The sequence below is a fragment of the Meriones unguiculatus genome, chromosome 20, assembly GCF_030254825.1.
Source record: "Meriones unguiculatus strain TT.TT164.6M chromosome 20, Bangor_MerUng_6.1, whole genome shotgun sequence".
Taxonomy (NCBI): domain Eukaryota; kingdom Metazoa; phylum Chordata; class Mammalia; order Rodentia; family Muridae; genus Meriones; species Meriones unguiculatus.
In genome coordinates, this window is record NC_083367.1 from 46,104,934 (window position 1) to 46,128,165 (window position 23,232).

At 48.4% G+C, this 23,232-nt stretch overlaps 1 protein-coding gene and 1 long non-coding RNA gene across 4 annotated transcripts in view; one reads left to right on the forward strand and one right to left on the reverse strand.

Moving 5' to 3' along the window:
* LOC110555438 (uncharacterized) overlaps positions 1-23,232 on the reverse strand; it is a 164,046-nt gene that overhangs the window by 19,103 nt on the left and 121,711 nt on the right. Inside the window, exons 34-38 of the mRNA XM_060373513.1 lie at positions 19,971-20,230; positions 19,017-19,155; positions 17,808-17,928; positions 7,989-8,098; positions 668-817 (exon numbers count right to left, since the gene is read on the reverse strand). Coding sequence (XP_060229496.1) covers positions 668-817; positions 7,989-8,098; positions 17,808-17,928; positions 19,017-19,155; positions 19,971-20,230 — 780 coding nt within the window. The remainder of the gene's footprint in view (positions 1-667; positions 818-7,988; positions 8,099-17,807; positions 17,929-19,016; positions 19,156-19,970; positions 20,231-23,232) is intronic.
* Positions 3,164-15,234, forward strand: LOC132649546 (uncharacterized). Of its 3 annotated transcripts, none has more exons than XR_009588043.1 (3): positions 3,164-3,358; positions 4,384-8,467; positions 14,781-15,234. It is a non-coding gene; the product is annotated as an uncharacterized LOC132649546 (long non-coding RNA). The 3 variants fall into 3 exon arrangements; XR_009588045.1 differs by having other exon boundaries at positions 4,384-7,272; XR_009588044.1 differs by lacking the exon at positions 14,781-15,234 and having other exon boundaries at positions 4,384-7,272; positions 8,337-9,211.

Sequence of the window (23,232 nt, forward strand, 5' to 3'; positions counted from 1 at the left end):
CTGCTGGCCAGCTAGCCAAGCTGAATTGGCAGATGAACATGTACACCTATGCACACACAAATTAAAATTATATATATATACCCACAACGTGGCTTCCAGGCTTCTACAATGATGCAGAGCTCAGCTACGAGGAAGTCAGCAAGTATGGGCAAGCCCGGAACTCGCTGACTGATACTTTAATGCTTCATTCAGTTTTTTGGACACTTTCATATTTTCCCCTTGAGTGTAAAATAAAATTATATGGATCTTCAGATCCAACCTATTTCCAAACAGTGACTATTCTGATGGGTACTGGGACTTAGTTTCAAGAAGGTCTTATCACTGAAACTGACTCCTGATATGAAGATACACACACAGACACAGACACAGACAGACACACACACACACACACACACAAAGGCTCACTCCATTTATTGATCACCTCTTGTATCCATGGTAACCCTCTAAAGCCTACATCCCAGTGCTGCTATGATTGTCACCTTAGCAACCGAGAATGCCAGGGTCCAAGAAAAGGAACCAATGGGAGAGAAAGTTCAGGGCACGTGCCATTTCCCCCCAGATTTGGCGTAAGAACAGCTCTCCTCACTTGCTCAAATTCTCTTTGCCTGGTGACCCTGGGGCCTCCACGGCCACACACTTTCTCCTTACCAGCTCTCCGGGTACCTACCTGCTCCTTCTGGCTGAGCTTCTGCCTGGCGTGTTGCAGCACATGCTTGTAACACATGGAGTAGGTCTCGAAGTTGCTGCGTTCTCTTGCCATGACATCGCAACCCAAGGAGACGAGGCAGGCTTCAAGGTGCTCCCTCCTGAAAGTGATCTGAAAAGGCAGTGGTGTCTCTCTCAGGAGCTCCACCAAGACTTCTGGCAGCCATACCAGGTCAGGGCTCGGCGGGGATAGGGGGCTGTTGCTTTGGCTCACGGCCACATTTTCATTTCCCCTCGACAGTGAACCCTTGGTTGGCTCAGGTCCTGCGAGGCCTCTTTTAGCTTTGCTCCGAACATCTGCAGAGCTGAGAGCAAGAGAAGAATCGGAGACTGGCCTATTGTGCAAAATTTAGTTCTACCTTCCAAGAAGACAAACTTGATGGCTGGGTTTGAACTTGTCGCAGAGAAAGCTCTTGGAAGATCGTAGGTTGCAGCTTGGGCTTGACCCCGCAAGATCTCAGATACACACACAGGCACTTCCAGAAACCACTTGGAGCTCTATGACGAAGTGTGGAGACATAGGGAGAGCAGCTCCCCAGTCAGAGTTCACAGTCTGATCCCCTCACCTTCCTACCTCAGGACCCCAACATGCCTGAACTGTGTACCCTTCACCTTGCCCATCCAAACTACCTGGCCCTCTCTCTACACAGCTGCCTCTAGTCTCTGCCACACCAGGAACCACCTCACCGGTGAGGTCTATTCTCCCTCTGGGGAATACAGTCGAGGGAGGAGACGCATGTAGGTCTAGATCAGCGGTTCTCGACCTATGGGTGGCAGATGACCCTTTGACAGGGTCGCCTAAGACCATCAGAATACACAGATGACTCATAGCAAAATTACAGTTAAGAAGTAGCAACAAAAATAATGTTATGGCTGTGGGCTCACCACAATGTGCAAAACTATATTAAAGGGTCTCAGCCTTAGGAAGGTTGACAACCGCTGGTCCAGATGGAAGGCTGGGGTTTCCCCGTGGACATGTCCCTATGTCCCAGGGAGAGGGCAAGCTGTGGGAGGTGCTTTCTGCAGTGTGGGGCATCTTGTTCTGTTCTAAAGCACATGGTTCTCTTCCTGTAGGAGACTGGGTACATCGTGTAAGGAGTCATGACGGGACAGAGGAAAGAATCACCTCCCAGCAGCTTAGATTTGAGCTCTGGAGGGAACTGGGAGCCTGTCTGGGAAAGGCAGGACCCATGAGTCTGCCCTCCTTCATCTCATTGCTGTGATGAAACAATGGTCAGAAGTAACTTTCAGAGGAAAGGATTTCCTTCACTTACACTTCTGGGTGACCGTCTGTCCTTAAGGAAGTCAGGGCAGGGCGTTTAGCAGGAACTCAAAGCAGAACGCACAGAGGAGCAGTGCTTACTGGCTCGCTCTCTGGCCCACCTCCTGGTGCCCCAGGCTTAGTCATCACTCTTACACAGCCCAGCATCACATGCCTGCCGTGGTGATGCCCACAGTACATCCTGCATCAATTAGCTGTCAAGATGGTTCCCCGCAGGCACGCCCACAGGTCTGTGTGATGAAAGCAACCCCTCACTCAAGGCTCTGTCTTCTCTAGTGACTCTAGTGTCAGGTTGACAATAAAAACCAGCCAACGTTGCGTTTGATTGAGCAAAGGTGTGTGTCCCTCTGTGTCTGAGTCAGTGCCTGTGTGTGTATCTGAGATCTTGCGGGGTCAAGCCCAAGCTGCAACCTATGATCTTCCATGAGCTTTCTCTGTGACAATTTCAGAACCAGCCAAGCGCCCCAGCTGCGGTTTTTGTGGGGGAGTAACTGGACTTCTGAGGGTTGAGACTTCATCAGAGTGATGGAGTCAGAACTTGACGGCACTATTCGGAAGTCATGGAAATAGAATGTGATGCTTAGACAGAGAGAGCAGGTCTCTGGGGCTGCGGCCTGGAAGAAGCAATCTTGGCCCAGTCTCCTTATTCCGTTTCTCTGCTTCCTGGCTGCCTTGAGACAAGCAGCTTCCCTGTGCTACGCTCTTCCTCCATATTTCTGTCGTGCCACAGGCCCAAGAGCAACCAAGCTAGCTCACGTGAACTCCTGAAATCATGAGTTAAAACAAACTACTCCCCCTTCAAATTATGTTGGGAATTGTGTCACAGTGGAGAGATGAAAGCACAATGAAATTGTACAGAAAGTTAACGCAAACAGATCTTACTATGCTTTCTAGTAGAAGAAAGGTGTCCCGCCCTCTGCCACCACCCTGCCACCCTCTGCACTTTCGGGCAATGAGCATGAGGAAGCTATGGACGCAATGCCAAGGATGCGGGAGCTTTTTAAAGCATGAAGAAAAAGCTTAGTGATGGCAAAGAGAACTTTCTGGTTTACTCTGCTTGAAGGCTTGAAGCCAGGAGGATCCATGGCCTGGAGGTCAGTGAGGGTGTGGCCAGTGACCTCACCTCAGGCCATGCTGGAAGCCCCGCCCAGTGACTCACCCTTTACTGGCCTGGGAATCCTTCCCGAGTGAGCACAAGCCAAGGAGGCCTATACTAGCTGTCTAACAATCACCATCCTGGACCTTCCCAGATTAACTTCCTGCCGCCATAGCCCCTGAAGATATGGGCTGGCCCACTGTCATTGCCATGTCCCTTCTTCCTGGGCTCCCTCACCAGGAGAGGTTTTGCACAGCAGGAGTGAGGAGCCCCTGGTGAGTTTGGATGGCGTTATGAGGCGAGGGTCGTCAGAACTCTGCCTTAAGAACCTCCCAAGGCTAGCTAGAGACAGAGCGCTGCTTCTTTCTCCCAGGAGGCTCCAAGAGGCAACAGCTGTTGGGCAGAGGGATCCTCTCCAGGGGCTTGGCTCAAGCACAGAGCTCTGGGAGCGACCTGAAAGCAGGGTGAGGGGGTGAGGTACACTCACAGGAACGGGGGATTGGGGGAGCGTGCCTGAGATGGGTCCTCACGATGGGTGCTGTGGATAGCAGGTGAAAAAGAAAGGCTCCAGGTAGACTTTACACACTGCAGCTGAAACAGGTTTCACCCTCCCACCTCCCCCACATTGGCGCAGGTTTCCCCAGTGAGCACCCTCCTCTGGACTGGCTCTATGAGACGGCATTTAAACCTGAACTTGACTACGGTGTTGGCTGGAGGAACAGTAGCTTGCCCTGTGCACTGATTCTTCAAGAGAGCCAGTCCTGGGTGATGCCAGGGCTTATTATGTGTTCCCTGGCTTCATAGGCCTGTGCCACCACACCCACCACACCAGTTTGTTTAGTATCAGGCACAAAGGTATTTTGGAGGTCCCTAAGATACTGAGTCTGCTGGTGATACAGAGTCCACTGACTCTGAGACAGGCTCCCAGGGGCTGCACACAGGGCTACTCAGCCCTGTCCCCTGCTCCAGCGCGTTCCCCTCCCCTGCCCTCCTGTGCCTTCCTTCCCCTGCCTGCCTTCATTTTGCCAGCTCCTCCTTGTGCTTCAGGATTTGGCCTTAACGACACCTCTGTCAGGAAGACCCGCCCTGGCTTCCATTCGCCCTCTTCCTATACACAAATAAATGTATCTAAAAATTTAATTTTTTTTAAATAAGCTCCAGTTCTGTCTCAAAGGGGGGGGGGAGGAATATTAGAACTGGTGATGGCTGGATGGAAGCTGGGTTTCTAGAAACTGGAAAGAGACTAGACAACACGAGGATTTTTGGTTGTTTGTTTGTTTTTGTTTTTTCAATCTGCCAGATTCACCTGACTGTCTTCAAAAACAGAGCAGACAGTCTCCCTGGCTTTCAGCAGGATGCCTGAGAAGAGGACTGGGAGAATATGACCGGATGGCAGAATAACTGCACACGATCCTGGCCCGTGGCGTATCCGGTCTGAGACAGCTGCACAGCCTGGGAGGTCCAGCGTGGGCCGTGTGGGAACTTGGGGTCCTGTCCTGTCTTCACGGCTACTAATGACTTCAGGGAGGCTGCTCAGAGCGGGCTGGAAGAGTAACCAGATGCCGAAGACGCAGCTCTTTGAAGAGCTCAAGAGGGCCAAAGAATGGACCAAAGTGATCAAGGACAAGACAGATGGCAGGGCGGGCGGTACGGTGTCTGAGTACCACATGCAGGCCTCAGGGGCGGCTCACCGCGCCAGGGTGATGTGGCTGCCCAACCTAGCACACTTCCAGGCAGTAGTCCAAGAGCAACATTGAGGCCAAGGTCACTGTGAGCCGAGTAAGCAAGCTAGAATTTAAAGGAGACTGACCAGGACGGCCAGTATGTGCCTACCGAACAGTGGTGGGCTTATTTAGGAGAGGGCTGGTGGGCTGAGGACCCCCAGGCTCTGCCCAATCCACTGTGTATGGAATCAACCGGTAAAGGGGTTCGGGAAAGCTCTGCTTCCCGGTTGGCATGTTCTGAGGAAAGGGGCCCAACAGATGCGCAGCCCACCACCCCACAGGGCACCCGCTTCGACTAGTCTTCCTGAGCAAGGCCTCCCTGCGGAACCGTGAAGAGACTCCACTGCCATGGCAATGGCTCTAACGGGTCTGGGCTATCTAAAGACCCACTCTCGGGGACAGGGCCATCATCTGTGGGTCTCCGGGGTCAGATCGATGGCGAAGATCTACGTACAGGGAAGGCCAAATACAACTTCGTAACAGCTAACCAAACACAAGCGGGGGGGGGGGGGGGCAATTTGTTTGACTGATTTCTCAGTTCCCGCAGGCAGCACAAGGGGTTGGTGGAGTGCCAGGCCTGGACCTGAGAGGAGATGAGCTTCACCAACACCAGCGTCCTGCCTTCCAGTCCTACATTTCCTACAGTGCCAGGCCTGGACCTGAGAGGAGACGAGCTTCACCAACACCAGCGCCCTGCCTTCTAGTCCTACATTTCCTTCCTGCAGATGTTATCCGCACGGAGGTGTGATGGCACATAACTGTGACCCAGCAGCTGGGAGATGGGAGCGGGTCAAAGGTCAGCTGGAGGCCGGCCAGGGCTACACGTTGAGATCCTGTCTCAAAAGGAAAACCTCATTCCATCCCTTACAAGAAAAAAATCAAACATCCTTATCCTCAGTGATGGGGTGAGCACCAGGCCACAAGTACAGAGGTCTGTAGGAGCAGGAATTCATATATGTGCATGTGTGTATACACATATATGTATCATGTATATGCATATATATATATATATTAAAACTTATTCTTTTAACTGTCATCAAATATAAAGTAACGGCGCCATGGCTACCACATCATCAAATTCCTTTTCATCTCACATGATGAAATCGGGAGCCACTGGATGCTAATTTGCCCCTCCTATCCCGACCTCTGGGAACCACCATCCGACCGTTTTTTCCCCCTCTGTGAGTTGGGCACCGACAAATGTGGAAAAAAGAATCCTTCCATTCCTGACTCATTTTACTCCGCAGGTGTCCTTGTGGCAACACGTGTCAGAATGGACTTTTTTTTTTTTTAAAGTATCTGTGCATTATTCTTTTTTTATGCCTGTGTGTGTGCCTGCGTGAGATTCCATACACCACACAAAGGTAAACGCGTTTGTAAGCTGCCCGGCGTGGGTGCTGGGAACCGAACCTGGGTCCCCTGGAGAGCAGCGAGCACTCCTAATTCCTGAGCCCACACCTCTCCACTTACAGTGAGCCACAGTGTGCTTAGATTTACAGGCCTCTGGCCCTGGGGGATGGATCCTGTCAGCAGCCCACGGGACGGTGCTTCAGCGTCCGCTGAAGGCTAAGTGAGCGTGTGTATCAGCTGGGTGTGGGGGAAACCCATCTCCAGCCGCGCTTGGGAATTCTCCACCTCATAATTAAAGACCAACCAAAGTGTTTACTATAGAAATCACGAGAACATTTCCAAAAGCTTAAGAAAAATGCAAACTTGGAGAAAGAAAGTAGTATTTTTAAAAAACGAGCACATTTTACCTATACAGATTTCTAAAGTTTTAAATCTCATTTATTTATTTACTAATTTTTTGAAACAGAGTTGTGCTTTGTAGCCCAGGCTGGTCTAGAATTCTTGTTTCCTTTCCTTTAGCTAACTAAATAACTAACTAATTAACTAGTATGTGTATATTTGTGTGGGGGGGGTCAAAGGGCAACATGCTGGATTCTGTTCTCTCCTTCCTCTGTGTGGGTTCTAGGGATCAAACTCAGGTCATTGGGCTTGGCAGCAATCACCTTTACCTACTCAGCCATGTCACTGCCCCTGGTGCCGAGCTCTTTACCCCTTTCCATTATTTATTTGTGTGTGTCTCTGTCTGTCTGCCTCTTTGTATCTGTGTGCCTGCATCTCTTTGTCTCTTTGTATCTGTGTGTCTCTGTGTGTCTGTGTATGTCTTTGTATCTGTGTGTGTGTGTGTGTGTGTGTGTCTTGGTATCTATGCATCTGTGTGTGTGTAAGTGTGTGTCTGTGTGCATATACACCTGAGCATGCCATAGAGTTTGTATGTGGGTCAGATGTCGCAACTTTCATGAGCTGGTTCTTCACTTCCACTGTGTGGGTCCCACGGATGGAACTCAGGTCATCCAGGCTTGGCTGCAAGTGTCTTTACTCACTGATCCATGCTGCTGGTCCCCTGGCCTGGAACTTTCAGTCTACCTGCCTCAGCCTCCTGAGTGCAAGGATTACAGGTATGTGCCACCATGCCTAGCAGGACAGAATTTTTTTTTAATGGTTGGATGGAGGTAATCTGTATGTCACACTCCTAGCAGCGATCCTGAAACTGGTGTCCAGACACCCATGTTTGTTCTTTTCAACCTAAGAATCAGTCTAAAGGGATTCTTCTGATGTTAGCCAACACTTCCAGCCAAGGGTAAATACTGCTAAACATTACTGTTTAGGGTATTATATGAGTTCAGATATCTTTTCTGAAAGGACACAAAACACAAAATTACTGGTGCCACCTCTGCTGTGGAGGAAGCTGGGGTATGAATGAGATGTCACCTTTCTGTGCTGATGGCCTTTTGCTGGCTTTTTTCCTCAAACTGTAGACTTGTAAAATCTTTCCGAGAGGTATCACTGGCCTTTTTGTTTTTCTTTTTTTTTTCTCTTTATTTTTTTTTATGCTAGCAAATCAACAGCAGGAAATACTGCTTAAAAACCTAACTCATTCAAAAGTTCCAAGTTTGTCTTTATAAACATTTGAGCAAATTTTTTGACTAGCCAGTGTTCATTTTCTTATTACTCCAAAATGGAGTAATTGGTGAGTGGTGGTTTTTTTGGGGTTCAGTTTCAGTAGTCATATCCTCAGGGAGAGTAGGGGCCCCCAAGGAAGGTGTTAAATGGTGGCCTTTCTCGCTGGGTTTCTGATTAAAGGGAAGCACAGCGGTTCGTTTTGAATGCGTACCTCAGGTCCATTGCCTTGGGAATTCTCCATTAATCTCTGTACAAATCTCTCAACTATCTGGGGCCTCCCAACTGAGAAGTTCTCTTTCATGACTTGGTGTTTCCAAAGATCTAGAAAAAACAGATAAGCATGAACATCGCAAAACAGACTGGTGTCATGTATGAGGCTCCACAGCTCTCTAACAATGCCAGCACAACCTGCCACTTAGAAACGCCAGTGAGGAAGGGGAGGGAGGCATCTGCATCGTGGTGTGAGGGAGATCTCTAGCAAGGTTCTTAACAGAAATATTTGGGGAAGCCCTCCTGAAAAGCAGTGAATGATACTTTCACTGTTGCCAAAACCCTGAAGGGAATGCTACACTGCTCTTGGCGTCTCCCGACGTCCATCTTCATTAATATCCTGTCTCCGAACGATGGTTTTAGTCAACACGGCTATGAGGAGTAAACGAAGAGCAACGTGGCCGACGCACAGGAGATGAGGTATGCAGGGATTTATTCCGAGCAATGTTACCTAGGGCGACAGAAGTGTCGGGAAATACAGCTGTCCGTCATTCGGGGTCATTTCCAGTGAAGTACTATCAACTGTTCTCAGCAGGAAACTCTTGCAACATTGACTTTGGCGGTATTGGTCAGACACCAACTACATGAGGTTATTAAGTGAAAATGGCAAGGGATAGAACAGTGCATATATAGAAAAAAAGGAGCTTACGCAGGGCTGTGGCTTCAGATGTCCCATCTTTCCTCTCTGGCATCATTTCTCTCTCCTTCCTGGACTGTTCACAGCAAAGACAGTCTTGCCCGTGTTTTATAAAAATCCTCCTCCCGCTTTTCCTCTCACCATCTATCTCCTCGTTTCTTTGCATCCTTTGGATGGCAAAATTCCCAGAAAGCAATGTCGTTGCTGAAACCCACTTGTCTGGTTTTCACTTCCACAAGTTTGGGGAAAGTGATTCTGTTATAAATACCCACAACTTCCTCCAGAAGACAGTGGTCTGACTCGCCCGCCCTGGCATTTTACCCAGTTCCCTCTCATGGCACCAATACACAGTTCAGCCCTGCTTTCCTCACTGTGTCCTACGCTTTCTTCATGGCCCGCCCTTCTCCTCACGCTCCCAAGGCTCCAGGACTCGGACTCCTCCCACTTACTCATTCCTGTGTGTTTACACGTTGTCTGCGTCTCATCCTCTCACCGATGATTTATAGTAATAGAAATAATAACAATCACCTTGCGTGTAGACTGGCATCTTTTAGATTAAAGATCACTTAGAAGAACTTAATGTATGCCTAATCAAGCTGTCAGTGTCCCCTCCCCAAATGGCTCCATCTACAGTTTGCCCAAGTCAAAGGCAGAACTTCCATCCTGTCAATTATTCAAAACCCTTAGGGTCACGATGAACCACTCTTTTTCTCACGCTCCACGCTGTATCTGACCCATCACCACCCCCTCGGGAGTGACCCAACCTCCGACCACTTCTATTTTCTCAGCTTCCGGTTTCCAGGCAGGGGCTGGAGAGATGGCACAAGTGGTCAAGCGCCTGCCTTGCAAGCAAAGGGCCTGAATTCAGCGCTCAGAAAACGCCCATAAAAGTGGGTCGGGTGTGCGAGCTGCTTTGTTAGCCCATTGCTGGGGCGATGGAGACAAGCAGACCTCCGGGGCTCACTGGCCGGGAGCTTGGCCAGTGGGTGAGCTCCAGCCTAGTGAGGGACCCTATTTCAACAAGCAGGTGGATGGTTTCTGGAGAGTGACTTGACGCTGCCCCCTGGCCTCCACACACGTGTACCCGGCACACATGTATATACATGCACACACGTTTAAACTAAGACATCATCCAGATCATGTCACTCTATACTGGGGCCTAAGGAATCTTAGGGAGACGCCAACCCCGCCATGGCTCTCTCTTCTCCTGCACCCACCAGCCAGTTCCCTCCTGCTGTGGCTTCTGGATCCTCTTAGATGAGAGTTCCTGCCACACACTCCAATACGGACAATCAGGGCACAAGAGCAAGTGTCTGCTGCCATCTTCCAGAAATGGCCATTTGGTGTTTGACCGACATATATGTCTGTGTGAGGGAGTCAGATACACTGGAGTTGTGAGCTGCTGTGAGGGTGCTGGGAATTGAACCTGGGTCCTCTGAAAGAGCAGCCAGTGCTCTTAACTGCTGAGCCATCTCTCCAGCCCTAGACAGAAGCCTTGATTTTGAAAATGAGAATCCATATTTCTTCTACAGATGGCTACTTTGCATAACAGATCTATAAATCAAAGTTCTCAATATGCTCAGGGCTTTAATAGGTCTGACAGACGAGACAGAGCTCATGATTGTCATGGAAAACTATTCAGAGAGAGCTTGGATGCCTTTCCCAGTGGGCAGGGGCCCACTGAGGAGTTGTGTCTGTCACACACTTCTAGCTTGGGACCAGTTTGGGGGAAAGGGCTATCTCTGGCTCCAGCTAAGGAAAGCCTTTTCCTGGGAGCTGTGAGACTTCCCAGCCTTCTCCCTGTGCATGAGTTCAAATTAAGACACACAACTGGATTTACACACTGGAGCCAGGGAAAGAGGAATTCATCCAAGGGATTCCTGGCAAGGAGAAGCCAGCCTCTACATCTGTTGTCAGCGCATGTGTGTGTCTGGCCCTTCAGCATGAAGCAGCAGGAGGGGACTATGTCCCTCTCCCCCACCCCTTTCTGGAGCCTTTGCTTGATTTTTTTTCCCACGGCATGTTCCAGGCTAGCTTTGTCTTTGGATTCATTTCCCATCTCTCTGTGGGGTGTGCCAGGATTACTGACATGCTACCGGACCCACCTTTACATGGTTCTGGAGATTCACCTTTGTGTGGCAAGGACTTTACCCACTAAGCTCTCTCCCCAGCCTGCAGCCACAGTTTGACAGAGTTCAGAAGAGGGAGGGAGGAGGCACCACCGTTGCGGTTAAATTATGATCTTTTTCTCTATTCTTTGCCCTTTGACTAAAGGAGAGTTTGATTTCTAGCTGGCCAAATCACTTCCCCTTTCTTTCTCTCCCAGAAGCACTTAGCTTGAAGCACTGCACTTCCCCCACAGAACCACCGGTTTCCTGTATGCCAGTGTTCCCTGGGTAGGCCTTGGCAGAAGTGAAAGCTGAAGGGGGGCAGCTGCCAGCCAACGATGCTCTTCCCTCTCTCCTCCCCCACAGCCAGGGGCCCAAAGAGCAGGGAGCTTGAAAGGCACATTGAGCTAAGAACGCGTCTTTTCTTCCTCTGGTTTTCAAACCGCTACCCCCAAATATTAATCTCCCAAGTGCTGTACTGTTTTTGGGACAGGATAGCAATAACAGCAGAGTCAAGGTTCGAGGGTCTAAGTTATGGGGAAACTTTACACAAAGTTTTCCCTGAGTTTTTTCAAACTTACTGTGATGGTCACTGCTGACTGTCAGCTTGTTGGGATCTAGAATGTCCTAGGAGACACACCTCCTCGCATGTCCATAAGGAAATGTCTAGAGTAGGTTCACTGAGGTGAGAGAAACCACTCTAAATGTGGCCAGCAAGAGAGGGTGGCGGTGCGCCTTGGCTGAATGAAAAGGAGAGTGAAGCCTAGCATTGCTGTTCCTCTCTCTCCCTCTTCCTCTTCCCTTCCCTCCCCTTCCTCTTGCTCTCTCTTGTTCTCCCTGATTGTGGAGGCAGTGTGGCCAGCTGCCTCATGCCCCGTTGGCATGCCATCCCTGCCATGACAGATCGTAGCCTCCAACTGCGAGCCAAAAGAAACCCATTTTTCCTTGAGTTATTGAATTTTGTCACAAAAGAGAGAGAAAAGTAATTAAGACACTTATACTTTGACCTAAAACAAGCCAGGCATGGTATCCAGTATTGTAGTTTTAGCACTCAGAGGCTTAGGAAGGGCAAGTCCAAGGACAGGCTGGGCTACAGAGGGAGATCTGTCTCAAGAATGAAAAAGAGCCAAAAAACAAGGCATTGGTGTTGGGGGTTGGGGATGTAGTTAGGTGGTGGAGCACTTCCTGACATGCACGAAGCCTGAGGTTCACTCTCACCTCTTCAAAAGAAGCCAATTAAAGCAGAGACTGCTTTCAAAGGAAAGGTGGCTGGAGCGCAGGGTCACCTCTCTGTAAACATGGTGTGGTTCCCAGCATGCACTGTGGCTCACTCTTGGTCCCACAGTCTGTAGGCTCTGACAAATGTACACTGTAACGTGTTAGATGGCAGTTTCTAGGTGTATTTGTTTTGGGAAAAGAGTAAAGATTATGAAAATCTAAATACCTTATTTTGTAAATTTTCACAATTGTGCCCAATCTGTCATCTGTCCCAAACAACTACACTGTCATTCAGGTTTGTTTGTTTGTTTGTTTGTTTGTTTGACAGGCTGGTCTGGCATCTTCTATGTAGTCCATAATAGTCTCAAACTTTCAATCCTCCTGCCTCTGTCTTTGGAGTGCTAGAATGTGAGCCACTAAGCCAGCATGGAAACTGAACTCTCGGAAAATCAGTTCACCGCAAAGTGCAGAGGGGCCACAAACCGCTGGTTCTCCACTGCACGCGGCCTCCACCAGCCACGCCACAGAGTGACACGGTCATGGTCATCCTGCTGACATTCCAGCCGCAGCAGCTGAGGGCCAGGGTCCATGCTGTGGGTCACACCTGCCGCTCCACAGTCAGTGAGTTCTGTTGACTGCAGACGCGGGCATCCTCATCACAGCATGGCATAGAATCATTTCCTGCCTGTGCCTGCTTTCCACTATGGCTCCCCCGGCAGCAGTACTGGCCTCAGTGGGTTCGCTGCCTCAGTAATTTCGACTTTCCTAGCACTGTCACAGAGTTGGAACCACACAAGGCTCCATTTTCAAAACAGCATCTTTCATTTAGTGATGAGCATTTATTCTTCCATCCATGTCATTTTTTAAAAATTGTCATTGCAACCTTTCCTTCTTCCCTCTCCTACCTCTAAACCATGTACCCCTTCCCAATCTCCTAATTCATAGCCTCATTTTTTCACTAGTTGTTATTGCACACATATGTATGCATATACATACATATATATATATATATATATTCTAAATATACCCTGTCCAGTCTGTATGATGTTATTTATATGAATGTTGGCTGACCTTTGGGCACTGGACGACCAATTGGTGTGCTCTTTCCTGGGGAGGACCACTTCTCCCATGCCCACCTTTTCTCAGTTGCCAGAAGCTTTTTGTATAAGGTTGAGGCCTCGTGGTCATCTCCCTGTCCATGCTGGCATGTTCACTGGCATCTTCCTTGTTCAGCTCACATTTGAGGAGCATGTTGGTGAGACTGTGTGTGTCTGTGTGTATGTGGCTTCTGATATTACTTGGAGACACAAAGTTAGAGCAAACTCCCTGATCCTCTGCTTCTTTCTGCCCTCTTTTCTGCAATGTTCCCCGAACCTTAGGTAATGTGCATTTAATCATCCTCTATGTCTGTTTATGGGTTGGTGGCTCACTCTTTCTTCATAGAGCTTCCACCTGCCTCTGCCTCTTGAGTTGTGAGATCAAGGCCTCCAACTTGTTTCCTTTTTAAAATATTTCTTTAATTTTAAAAATTATGTATATGTTTGTATATGTACACGAATATGGCTGCCCATGGAGGCCAGAGGTGTCAGATCCCCTGGGACTGGAGTTACAGGTGTTTGTAGCCATTCAGTGTGTTTGCCGGGAATTGAACTCTGATCCTCTGGATGAGCGGGCTTCTCTTCTTACCCACTGTGCTAGCACTCTAGCCCCAAAATTTTGGGTGGGTTTTTGTTGTTGTTGTTGAACTTCTTTTGTTGCTTTTTTGTTTTGAGACAAGGTCTCTCTGTGTAGCCCTGGCTGTCCTGAAATTTACTACGTGGACTGGCTCACCTGCTTCTGCCTCCTGAGTGCTTGGATTAAAGTGTGCCCCACCACACCCCGCTTGTCTGCTTTTAATGTTTAATAATATCCTATTAGCTAGATGTACCACAGGTTAAGCAAGCCAACTTAGATTTTATAGAAATAACAGATCTCTGTCTACACACACTCTTACTTCATTGGCTTGTATAATTTTAAGTGAAATCCCTCAAATTCAATGAGAACTAAAATCTGCACAAGCAGGTTTGGAGCAGAAGATGATCAAAAGGGACAAAAGCAGGTCAAAGACTGTGATTAGTCAATACTGAGTGAAAAAAAAAAAAAAGCAAAAAAAGGAAAGGCCATGAGCGCTCCTAGGTATGGTGGAGGAGAAGGTTTATTGCAGATAAAAGAGAGCACATAGCCAGAGGCAGGGAAATCTGGAAGAGTTGAGTGAACGTGACCAGATTGAGCTGGGCCATGTCAGGACAGGGGAGAAGGAATAGGAGAGAGGAGCCACCAGCCAAGAGGGGCAGCCTGAGCTAAGAGATGGCCAAGAGGGTACAGGGTAGACAAAAGGGGAAAGGACCAACATAGCAAAATGGCTGGATTGTACGGGGAAGGGCAGCTTGGGGAAGGGCAGACCAGCCCCTAGCCTGGAGAAGTTTAGGGTAGGGGGTGGAGTATGCCAGCCAGACACTGTAACAAGCAGAAAATCAGGGATGTGAGAACCTGGGTGGCCAGAGCTAGGCATTCGTTCTCCATCTTGTATTTTGAGACAGGGTCTCCGACTGAACCTGAGTGGGCTGCCTGGACAGTGAGTTCCAGGGATTTTCCTGCCTCTACGTCCAGTGCTGGGTTAGCCTGGCTCTTTACCCGGGCACTGGAACTCTGAAATCAGGGTCTCGCACTTTTGTGGCAAGCACTGCGCTGACTGAGCCTTCCCTGCTTTCCATGCTTTCCTCTTTGGCAGGAACAAAGGCAAACCTGGTCTGGTCAACAGGGAAAGCAAAGAGCCTGATAGAAAAGACTGGAGCCTCCGTTAAGCCTGCAGGGTCACTCACTTCTAAGTCCCTCCAGTCCTAACTTTCTCTGAGAAGCCACCAGCTCCAGGCTCTCCGAGGTGTCAAAGCTAAATGCGAGTCTCTGGAGAAGCCCCTGCCTCTCTTTGGAAGCCATGTCCCTTTCGGCTGCAATGAACTGTCGGTGAGTGGAGATTCCAAGGTTGGTAGGCCTGGGAGTTAGAGTGGTACCCATTCCACAGACTAAACCGAAGAAATGCACGCCCATCACCCATGGCACACAGTGGGGACCCACTTGTTTCCATTAGAGAGCTCTCTGACTTCATACTGAGACATGTCTTCACTGTGAGACAGGCTCGAACAGACCAAAGGCCAAAACCAAAATAAAACCGAACTGTAGCAATCACTGCACCCTGGAGCACTGGATTTTATTTTCTTTTATTCCTTGTGTGGGTGCTGAGGCTCTGAACCCAGCATCTGGCACATGCTAGGCAGACATCCTGAACTATCCTCCTAGAGGCACTTAGTTTTAAATATTCGTAAGGATGAGATCCAAACAGGGATCTAACTAGAACTAGTGAGTACACTGTAGCCAGGGCGATTTACTAGTGTCAGCTTGACCACAGTCAGAATAACTCTTCCTCTGTGTCCTTCCCGCTGGCCCTTTACAAGGCTCTCCGGAAGCCCAGCTGGTGAGCTCCCGCCTTCCCCACCCAGGGCGGCTCTGCCACAAAGCAAGCACGGCTCCCTCGCCCCACCCCCACCATGGACACGTCTGAACCTCCGAGGTGGCTGCACCTGCTCAGGGCTTGTGGCTTTTCTGCCGGGATTCAGAAGGGAGCCACCTGGATGCAGCACAGGGCACAGACAAGGAGGCTTTGTATTTTGTGACGTGTTCCGTAATTGGAGCTGTGTCACAGTCCACTCTCAGGTGACGCGTGGAACCATGCTTGGAGGAGTGGTCAGCTCGCACGTTGCAAAACATTGCACAGTCTTTTCCCCCAAAGCCCTGTTTATGGAACTCAGTCATTGGAGAGTCCTAATAACATGACACTGGTTATGGGAGAAAACAAACAAACAACAACAACAGGCGATGTCTTAGGTGAGGACAAGGTCTTCACTAACATTCTGGTGGACATGGACGGCCCTCTTCTCAAAGAAAAACCTAATTGGTTTTGCTTCAGCTCCTCTCTAGCTCAAAGGTTCTGGATCTTTCTGTAGAATTATTAGGGGATGGAAATACATGTTTGATAGTCACCATAACCCACAGAACCGGGTGCAATAAAAATTCAGGGCCACTTGTTCAAAAAGAGCAGAAGAGAAGTATCTTTGCAAGTACGTAACAGAAAGCTTTTCCCTCTCTTCCAAAGCCTCTGTCTTCCCCTGTAATCTTACTCTCCCTTGGGTGTGGGCCTGAGCAAACCCTCAACAGTACCATGGATCCACCCACAGTCCCACCCATGGCTCAGTGCAAGTGTGTGGGACATCCAGCCCCTACCAGACCCAGGGTCCACCTCCTGGCCAGGAGGTAAAACCTGAGCTAAGTTTCTCCCAGAACTCCAGAGGCGGGGGGTGGGGGTGTGTGGGTGTGAGGTGGGGGGAGTGGGGGGTGGGGGGAGGACACAATGGTTTGAGGCCAGCCTGGGCTACATAGTGACACTTTGCTTCAAGGACAAAAATCACACATACACAAAGCCTTTTAAGTGAAAAGAAATATACCAAGTATTAGAGGTATTTCTAATGTAAAAGGATCTTCCCCCTGTGAGTTATGACTTGCTTGTTTTTGTAGTGCTGCAGATCAAAACCAGGACTGTGCGTTTATTCTACGTACGCATTGCATGCCCCTACCACCGAACTGCATCCGTAGCCAAGGAATATTTCATTTTGTACCTGTGTTCGTGCGTTCATGTTTTTTTTTTGGTTTTTTGTTTTTTTGTTTTTTTTTTAAATCAGATGGATCTCACTGTGTAGCCTTGAATTCATCAAAAAGCTCAGATCGGCCTCAAACCCATGGCAATCCTATCTCAGCCCCTTCACACACACACACACACACACACACACACACACACACACACACATAGTGTGGGAACTGCACATGTAAGCCACTGCTGATGTCCGCAATGAGTATGGCTACGTACTCATAATAATGGGATAGAAAGACACACAGGAAGCGGAAGGCCCCTCTCCTTCTAGAGTCTGGCTGAAGCCTCTCACCAGCTGGGAATTAAGAATTCCAGGAGCTGTGGAGAGAGGACTCAACCAGTTAACAGCACTTACTGCTGTTTTTTAGAGGACTCAAGTTCAGTTACCCGAACCCCAGCCTAAGCTGAAAAAAAATCCCAGCTCAATCAGTAACATGTACTGTGCCGCTTACCAACACAGAGGCAATCTTCCTTTTCTGCAGAGAAAAATATTAGCACAGCGTGAACGGGCTTAAGAACTAAGCCTACATGACCTTCGAGTGTGGTCTTACTCCTTTCCGGGTAAAGACATCTTCCCTCTCCCCCTGCCCCCCTTGGGCCTCGGGCTTGCCCTATCCGCCGTGACCTCATCTGATCTGCAGGAACCGCCCTGTGATCCTATTTGGGTTGTCAACCTTTACGATAGTTCAGAGGGCTGTGCACACAGTAAGCGCAAGGCACAGACTGTTCTCGGAGAGGCCCACACCCATGCACTCACGGTACATCACCCTTCCTTCTTAGCGCCTCTCTTTCCGTTATGCCCCATCCCAAATAAGACAAAACTCTCTTCATAAACCCCTGTTCTGCTTCATCCTGGCTCAGCTTGATATTCTTTTCTCTAGAGAAGTCAAGAATCTGTCTTTAACTGAGCAGAGGTCCCTGAAAGATAAGTGAACTCTTTGGGCTTTGGGGAGTAGCATGGGACAGTGCCTACCCCCGCCATCGCTGACACTTTGTATTTAGAAAAAAAAAAAAAAAAGAGTTAAATTTTCAAGTAGTGAAACAAGCATGGGTTACCTGTTGGGAGGGTAGACTCCTTCTTGGACTTTTCTGATAGAAACAGTGTCATCTCTTGATGAACTTTTCTCAGTACTTCTTGGATCATATGAATTTCTAAACTTTCCAGAAGTTTCTGAAGCTGGAAGACACATAGGTTGAGAGTCACTCTCCAGTTCAGCTGCATGCTGGGCTCCCAAGAGCAACACAGAGATGGCTTTGGGTTTGTCCTCTCCCTCAGATTGATTCTCCGGGAACAGTCTTTTTGGGACATTAAGTTCTTCCCCAGGATCAATACACCTCTTTGCAGACCAACATTTTTTTTTCACGGCCCTTATCCTGATCGATAAATTCCAACCCTTCTTACTATATTCCACTAAATTGCCGATTGCTCCGTGTTCAAGGTGATCTCATGCCTTTGTGCGATCTCTAAATGACACTAGGAATCTCCTTAGCTGTTACTTTAATAAGAGTCTGAAAGCCCAGCACCCAACGAGGCAGAGGTAGGGGGATGGCTGTGAGTTCGAGGCTAGCATGGTCTACAAAGAGAGTCCAAGGACAGCCAAGGCTACACAAGAAACACCTGAAAAAACAAAACAAAACAAAACAAAACAAAAAACAACCAAAAAAATAAAAAATAAAAGAGTCTGAAAGCAGATACACACACCAAGGGGGATTTCACCCTGATGCTGTGGAGTCTACTTTTCCCTGTGGGAGAAACGAAGGTGCCCCAGAAGAATGGGTTCAGGGTCATAAGCAGTGTGCTAGGTCTCCTGAGGCTAGCTCATATGTGGAGCTAGCATAGACTTTCCCTGTTGCTCGGACAGCCAGAAGCCCTGGGTCCCCTGAGGAAGCTGAGCAATAGCTAGTGATGATTATTTAGCACATGACCCGAGCCAGTGCAAAAACTCTACTTTCTTTCTCTGAGAAAAAGCACCTCCAAATGCTGTGCTCAAAATTTTGCTTCCACATGGATGGGAACTGGCTGGGTTTTATAGTTAAGATTGTATTAGTTCTGTCATCTTCCTTGTGATGCAGGATATTGGCCTGAGGAAAATGGAGATAATAAGAACCTAGACTTACGGAATGGAGACACCCAGGGGTACCTCTTGGTACCCCTCAAACTCCTCATCCCAACGGGAAGAAAAGGCCATTTGTGTTTACCATAGTTTTACATGCCAGTGTCACAGGGCAACTCTTCAAAGGCAAACTGAAGAGAACTCTGCATACCTGCTGAGTTTTTATTTCAATTTCTGAGGCTCCCTTTGGGGGAAGAACAGACTGGCTTCTTACTATAAGACCTTCAAATTCATCTTCTTTACCCATCTGCCTGGCCAAAGCTTTCATGCTGGGGTAGAAAATGTCAGCTCTATGAAAGTAAAGAGATGGAAATTAGCAAATAAACCTACTTGCTTCTCATTCAGATTCTCTGTCAGTCATTTTCAGTTTCCTGTCACCCAACCTCTTTACAGACACACCGACGACTAAACCCACCGCGCCTTTAGTCAATATTAACTCCCGAGCCCTTTTTCTGTGGAGTACACACAACCTCTGTCTTCTTGCTTCGAAATGCTGACCAATCTTCTCATGTCCTGGTTCACAGGGAATAGGACCTCAGTAACTTCCAGGACAGAGACTGCTGAATGCGCCAAAGCGAAGGTTGGTGAGGGCCTGGGCTTAGTAAGTACCTGTCTGGAGACAGACCCATGGCAGAAACACACCCCTTTCCTGCCAGCTAAGTCACCCTAGATGAGGCCTGTAACCAAGGTCGGCGCCGCCTTGTGGACTTAGGCCTTAGGCCGCATACCATGTCACCAGATGGCTGTACTGCCTCAAGCATTCCGGCTCAGCACTGGGGCTAGCAGCAGCCTGCTACCATAAAAGCTAAGACGCTTGCAGTCACTCTGGGGAGGGGAAGGGGTCACTTGAGAAGCATGAGCTCCAAGAGGCTCTAGGGAGTAAGTGACAACACAGGACAAGTGGGGCCAAGCTCTTCCCCAGCGCCAACACAGAATAGCTTTTCCTCAAAGCTTGGCTGTGGAGAATGTTAATAGCTGTCTCCTGACCCAGAAGAACTGGGTGTCCCCAGCGTCCTGGACCAAGCCTCCCTCAGTAAAGGGGGAGGAGCCCTCGAGCCCCAGGCTCCACCCACTGACACGGACGTCTCTCTCAGCGGTTACGCACTCGTAGAGCTCTGAGAACTGCTTGTGGAGGGGCCCAGAGTTGACATCCCGGCCTCGAAGCTTGAGTCGACCCCAGTGTTCCTTTAGCACTTCCAGCTGCTTCCACAGGATAAGGAAGGACTTTAGCAGAGCAAGGGAAGCCACCACATCACCCGGGTCTTCCGGGTCTTCCGGGTCTTCCGGGTCTTCCAGCAGTGTGGAGGCCGTCGGGTGACTTCCCAACTGATTCCGGCAGAGTTCTGGCAGTTTGGGCCAATCTGGCTGAAAATATGACAGAAATCGTTTGTCAACTGTGGCTCAAGACAGGATACATTTTCATATGTAGCCCACGCAAAATAACACCCAGGAGAAAGCATTTGCTGGCCTGTAGCATGAGCACATGATGGCGGAATATCCTTGCTGAACACAAAGGGTAGAAAGATCTCCATCTCAGCTTCCTGTTTGCAATTTGAACCATTGGTTCTTATGTTTCTAAAGAGAAGACCGAAATAAAAACAAAAAACAAAAAATGATAGAGAGGCAAGCAAGGAGAAGAGACCAAGCATGTAACAGGGATTGGGTTGAGGGCTCAGGGGTAAAGAGTGATTGCTGCTCTTCCAGAGGACCTGGGTTCATTTCCCAGCACCCACGGCAAATGGCTGACAACTTCCTGTCACTCCAGTTATGGGACATTCTGAGTTTTATGATTTAAGAGTTCCAAGAGACTCTAGGGAGTAAGCGATAACAGAGCAATTCGGGGGAGTCCAGCTCTTCCCCACAGCCATCCCCACAAGACAGCTTTTCCTTACGACACTGCTGTGGAGAATGTTTCCAGCTGTCACCTGACCCAGTGGGTCTGAGTCCCCAGAGCCCTGGACCTGCAGGCAAGCACTCAAGCCCATAAAATAAACAAGTCTTTAAAACATTGCTTGGAAGGAAGGAAGGAAGGAAGGAAGGAAGGAAGGAAGGAAGGAAGGAAGGAGGGAGGGAAAGAAGATGCTTCTCATACCTGAGACTGATGTCTTCCCTTCCCTTCATGGTGGAGCTGTAATGTAACTTTTCTTTGGAGAGTTTACCCATTTTATGAGTCAGAAAGCAGAACTTAGGTTTACCCTGCCCGGCTGACAGCTTCCTGTAACTCCAGCTCAGGGAATCTGATACCTTCCCTCCTTTAAAAGTGAAACGGAGACCTCTTGGTTTGAATTCACTATTCAATACTCAAATTTACTTATTAATTCACTCAGACAGGGTCTTGGCAGCCATGGATGGCCTGGCACTCACTTTGCAACCCAGACTGGTGGCAAATGTGTGAGGACCCTCCCGCCTCAGCCCGCAGTCTTTAAAACTAGGATTTGCTCATTTGCTCATTGATGCTTTCCTTAAGTATTTGTCCTGGCGGATGTGGAAGAAGCTTTAGGAAGTTCAGGGCCACCCAGAAGACTAAGCCTAAGGGCTTAGCTAGCTCTTAGGGCTGGGCTAGCTCAGCTGCTTTCTGGCTGTGTCTTGGGCACAAATGGGGACAAGTTCTGCAAGCCAGATGGCAAATTCTGTGGCCTAGAACACTCAGCCTGCAGAACCTGAGACATTCAGACTTCCTGACTAGAAACCGGAAGAGCAACCTGGAGTAACCGGACCCTACACCAGTGTTATTCCCACAGCTCAAGGAAGGCTTGTCTGCAGGAAGAGCTAGAGTCCAGGCCCAGGGTAGCCATGTGTCACAAACTGCTCCAAACCCTCAGCCTTGCAGCCTTCTTGGCCATCAGCCTGTGGACTTCCAAATGTCTTTTTCTTTTTTTAATCCTCAGAAACCTTTCGTGAAATGTAATCTGACTGATCAAGGGCAAGAACAGTGGTGTGGGAGGGAGCAGCCTGCAAACCACGTGATTGGTCCCCGCTGTTCAAAAATCACTGTGTTGGAGGAAACTTGACCCACAGTGGCCACAGTTTTAAAGACTGAGTCAATCTATCCCCTTAGAGCTTAGGAGACCACGGACCTGTGAGATTATAGCACCTGTGGCACAGCTGCATGTAAAGGGGCTTAGCCTATGGGGAAGTACGGATTCTGGTGTTTCCTGCTCCCTATAAATAGCTAAATATTTCAAAATGAAACTAGATTCCAAGGGCTAGGGATGCAGCTCAGTTATGTCTGCCATGCTTGAGGCCCTTGTGTTCTAATTCAGCAGCACACACCACAAAATAAAACCAATTAAAGTAAAAAGCATTAAATCAGTTCTACTTCTTGCTATGTTTGTATTAAACGTGGTCACTTCTAAACATTTTATTTTTATAAAGTTTATTTAAAAAAAAACAACAACTTGGAAATAACAAGAAAGAAAGAAAGAAAGAAAGAAAGAAAGAAAGAAAGAAAGAAAGAAATCACACACCAAAATTAGCCAGACCCAAAGACTATATGTTTTGATGAACTTCTGCACAGTTAGAACAGAGATTCAAAAGCTTTGGGGCTTCACAGTGGGTTTCTCATTTTTGACACTGAATATTTTATCCCCTTGTCCACCACTAAAACTAAGAAAATCCATGACTGAGCCAGAATTAGAAAAACAATTAGTTTTATACCCTCTTTTATAACTCACGGTCATGACCTGACATTCATTTTAGTTTATTATTTTTTGATTTCTTTTTATTAGCTGGCCAGTGGTGGCTCATGCCTTGAACCCAGCACTTGAGAGGCAGAGGCAGGTGAATCTCTGTGAGTTTGAGGCTGGCCTGGTCTACAAAGGAAGTTCTAAATAGCCAGGGATACATAGAGAAACCATGTCTTGACCCTCTTATTTATATTTTTAATCATGTGTATGTGTCTGTATAAGTGTATGTGTTGGGGGGAGTGGTATGTGCATATGAGTTAGAGATGCTGGATCTGCACAGAGCTGAAGTTACAGGCAGTTGTGAGCTACCTGGCATGGGTGCTGGGAATCAAACTCAGGTCCTCTAGAAGAGCAGCAAGTGCTCTTAACTACTAAGCCATCTCTCCAGCCCCGAGTCTAAAGAACTTAAAGGACAGAAGATGGACGAGTAGATAGGATAAAGAATAATGCAGGGGGAGCCGGAGGGATGGTTCAGCCGTTAACAGCACTGTCTGCTCTTGCAAAGGACCTGGTATGAGTTCCCAGCACCCATAGGGCAACTTATGACAGTCCGTAACTCCAGTTCCAGGGGATGTGATGTCCTCTCCTGGCCTCTTTGGGCACCAGGCCTCATATGGTTCACAAGCACACATGTAGGTAAAAATCATATGCACAGAATCAAATAAATAAATCATTTTGTTA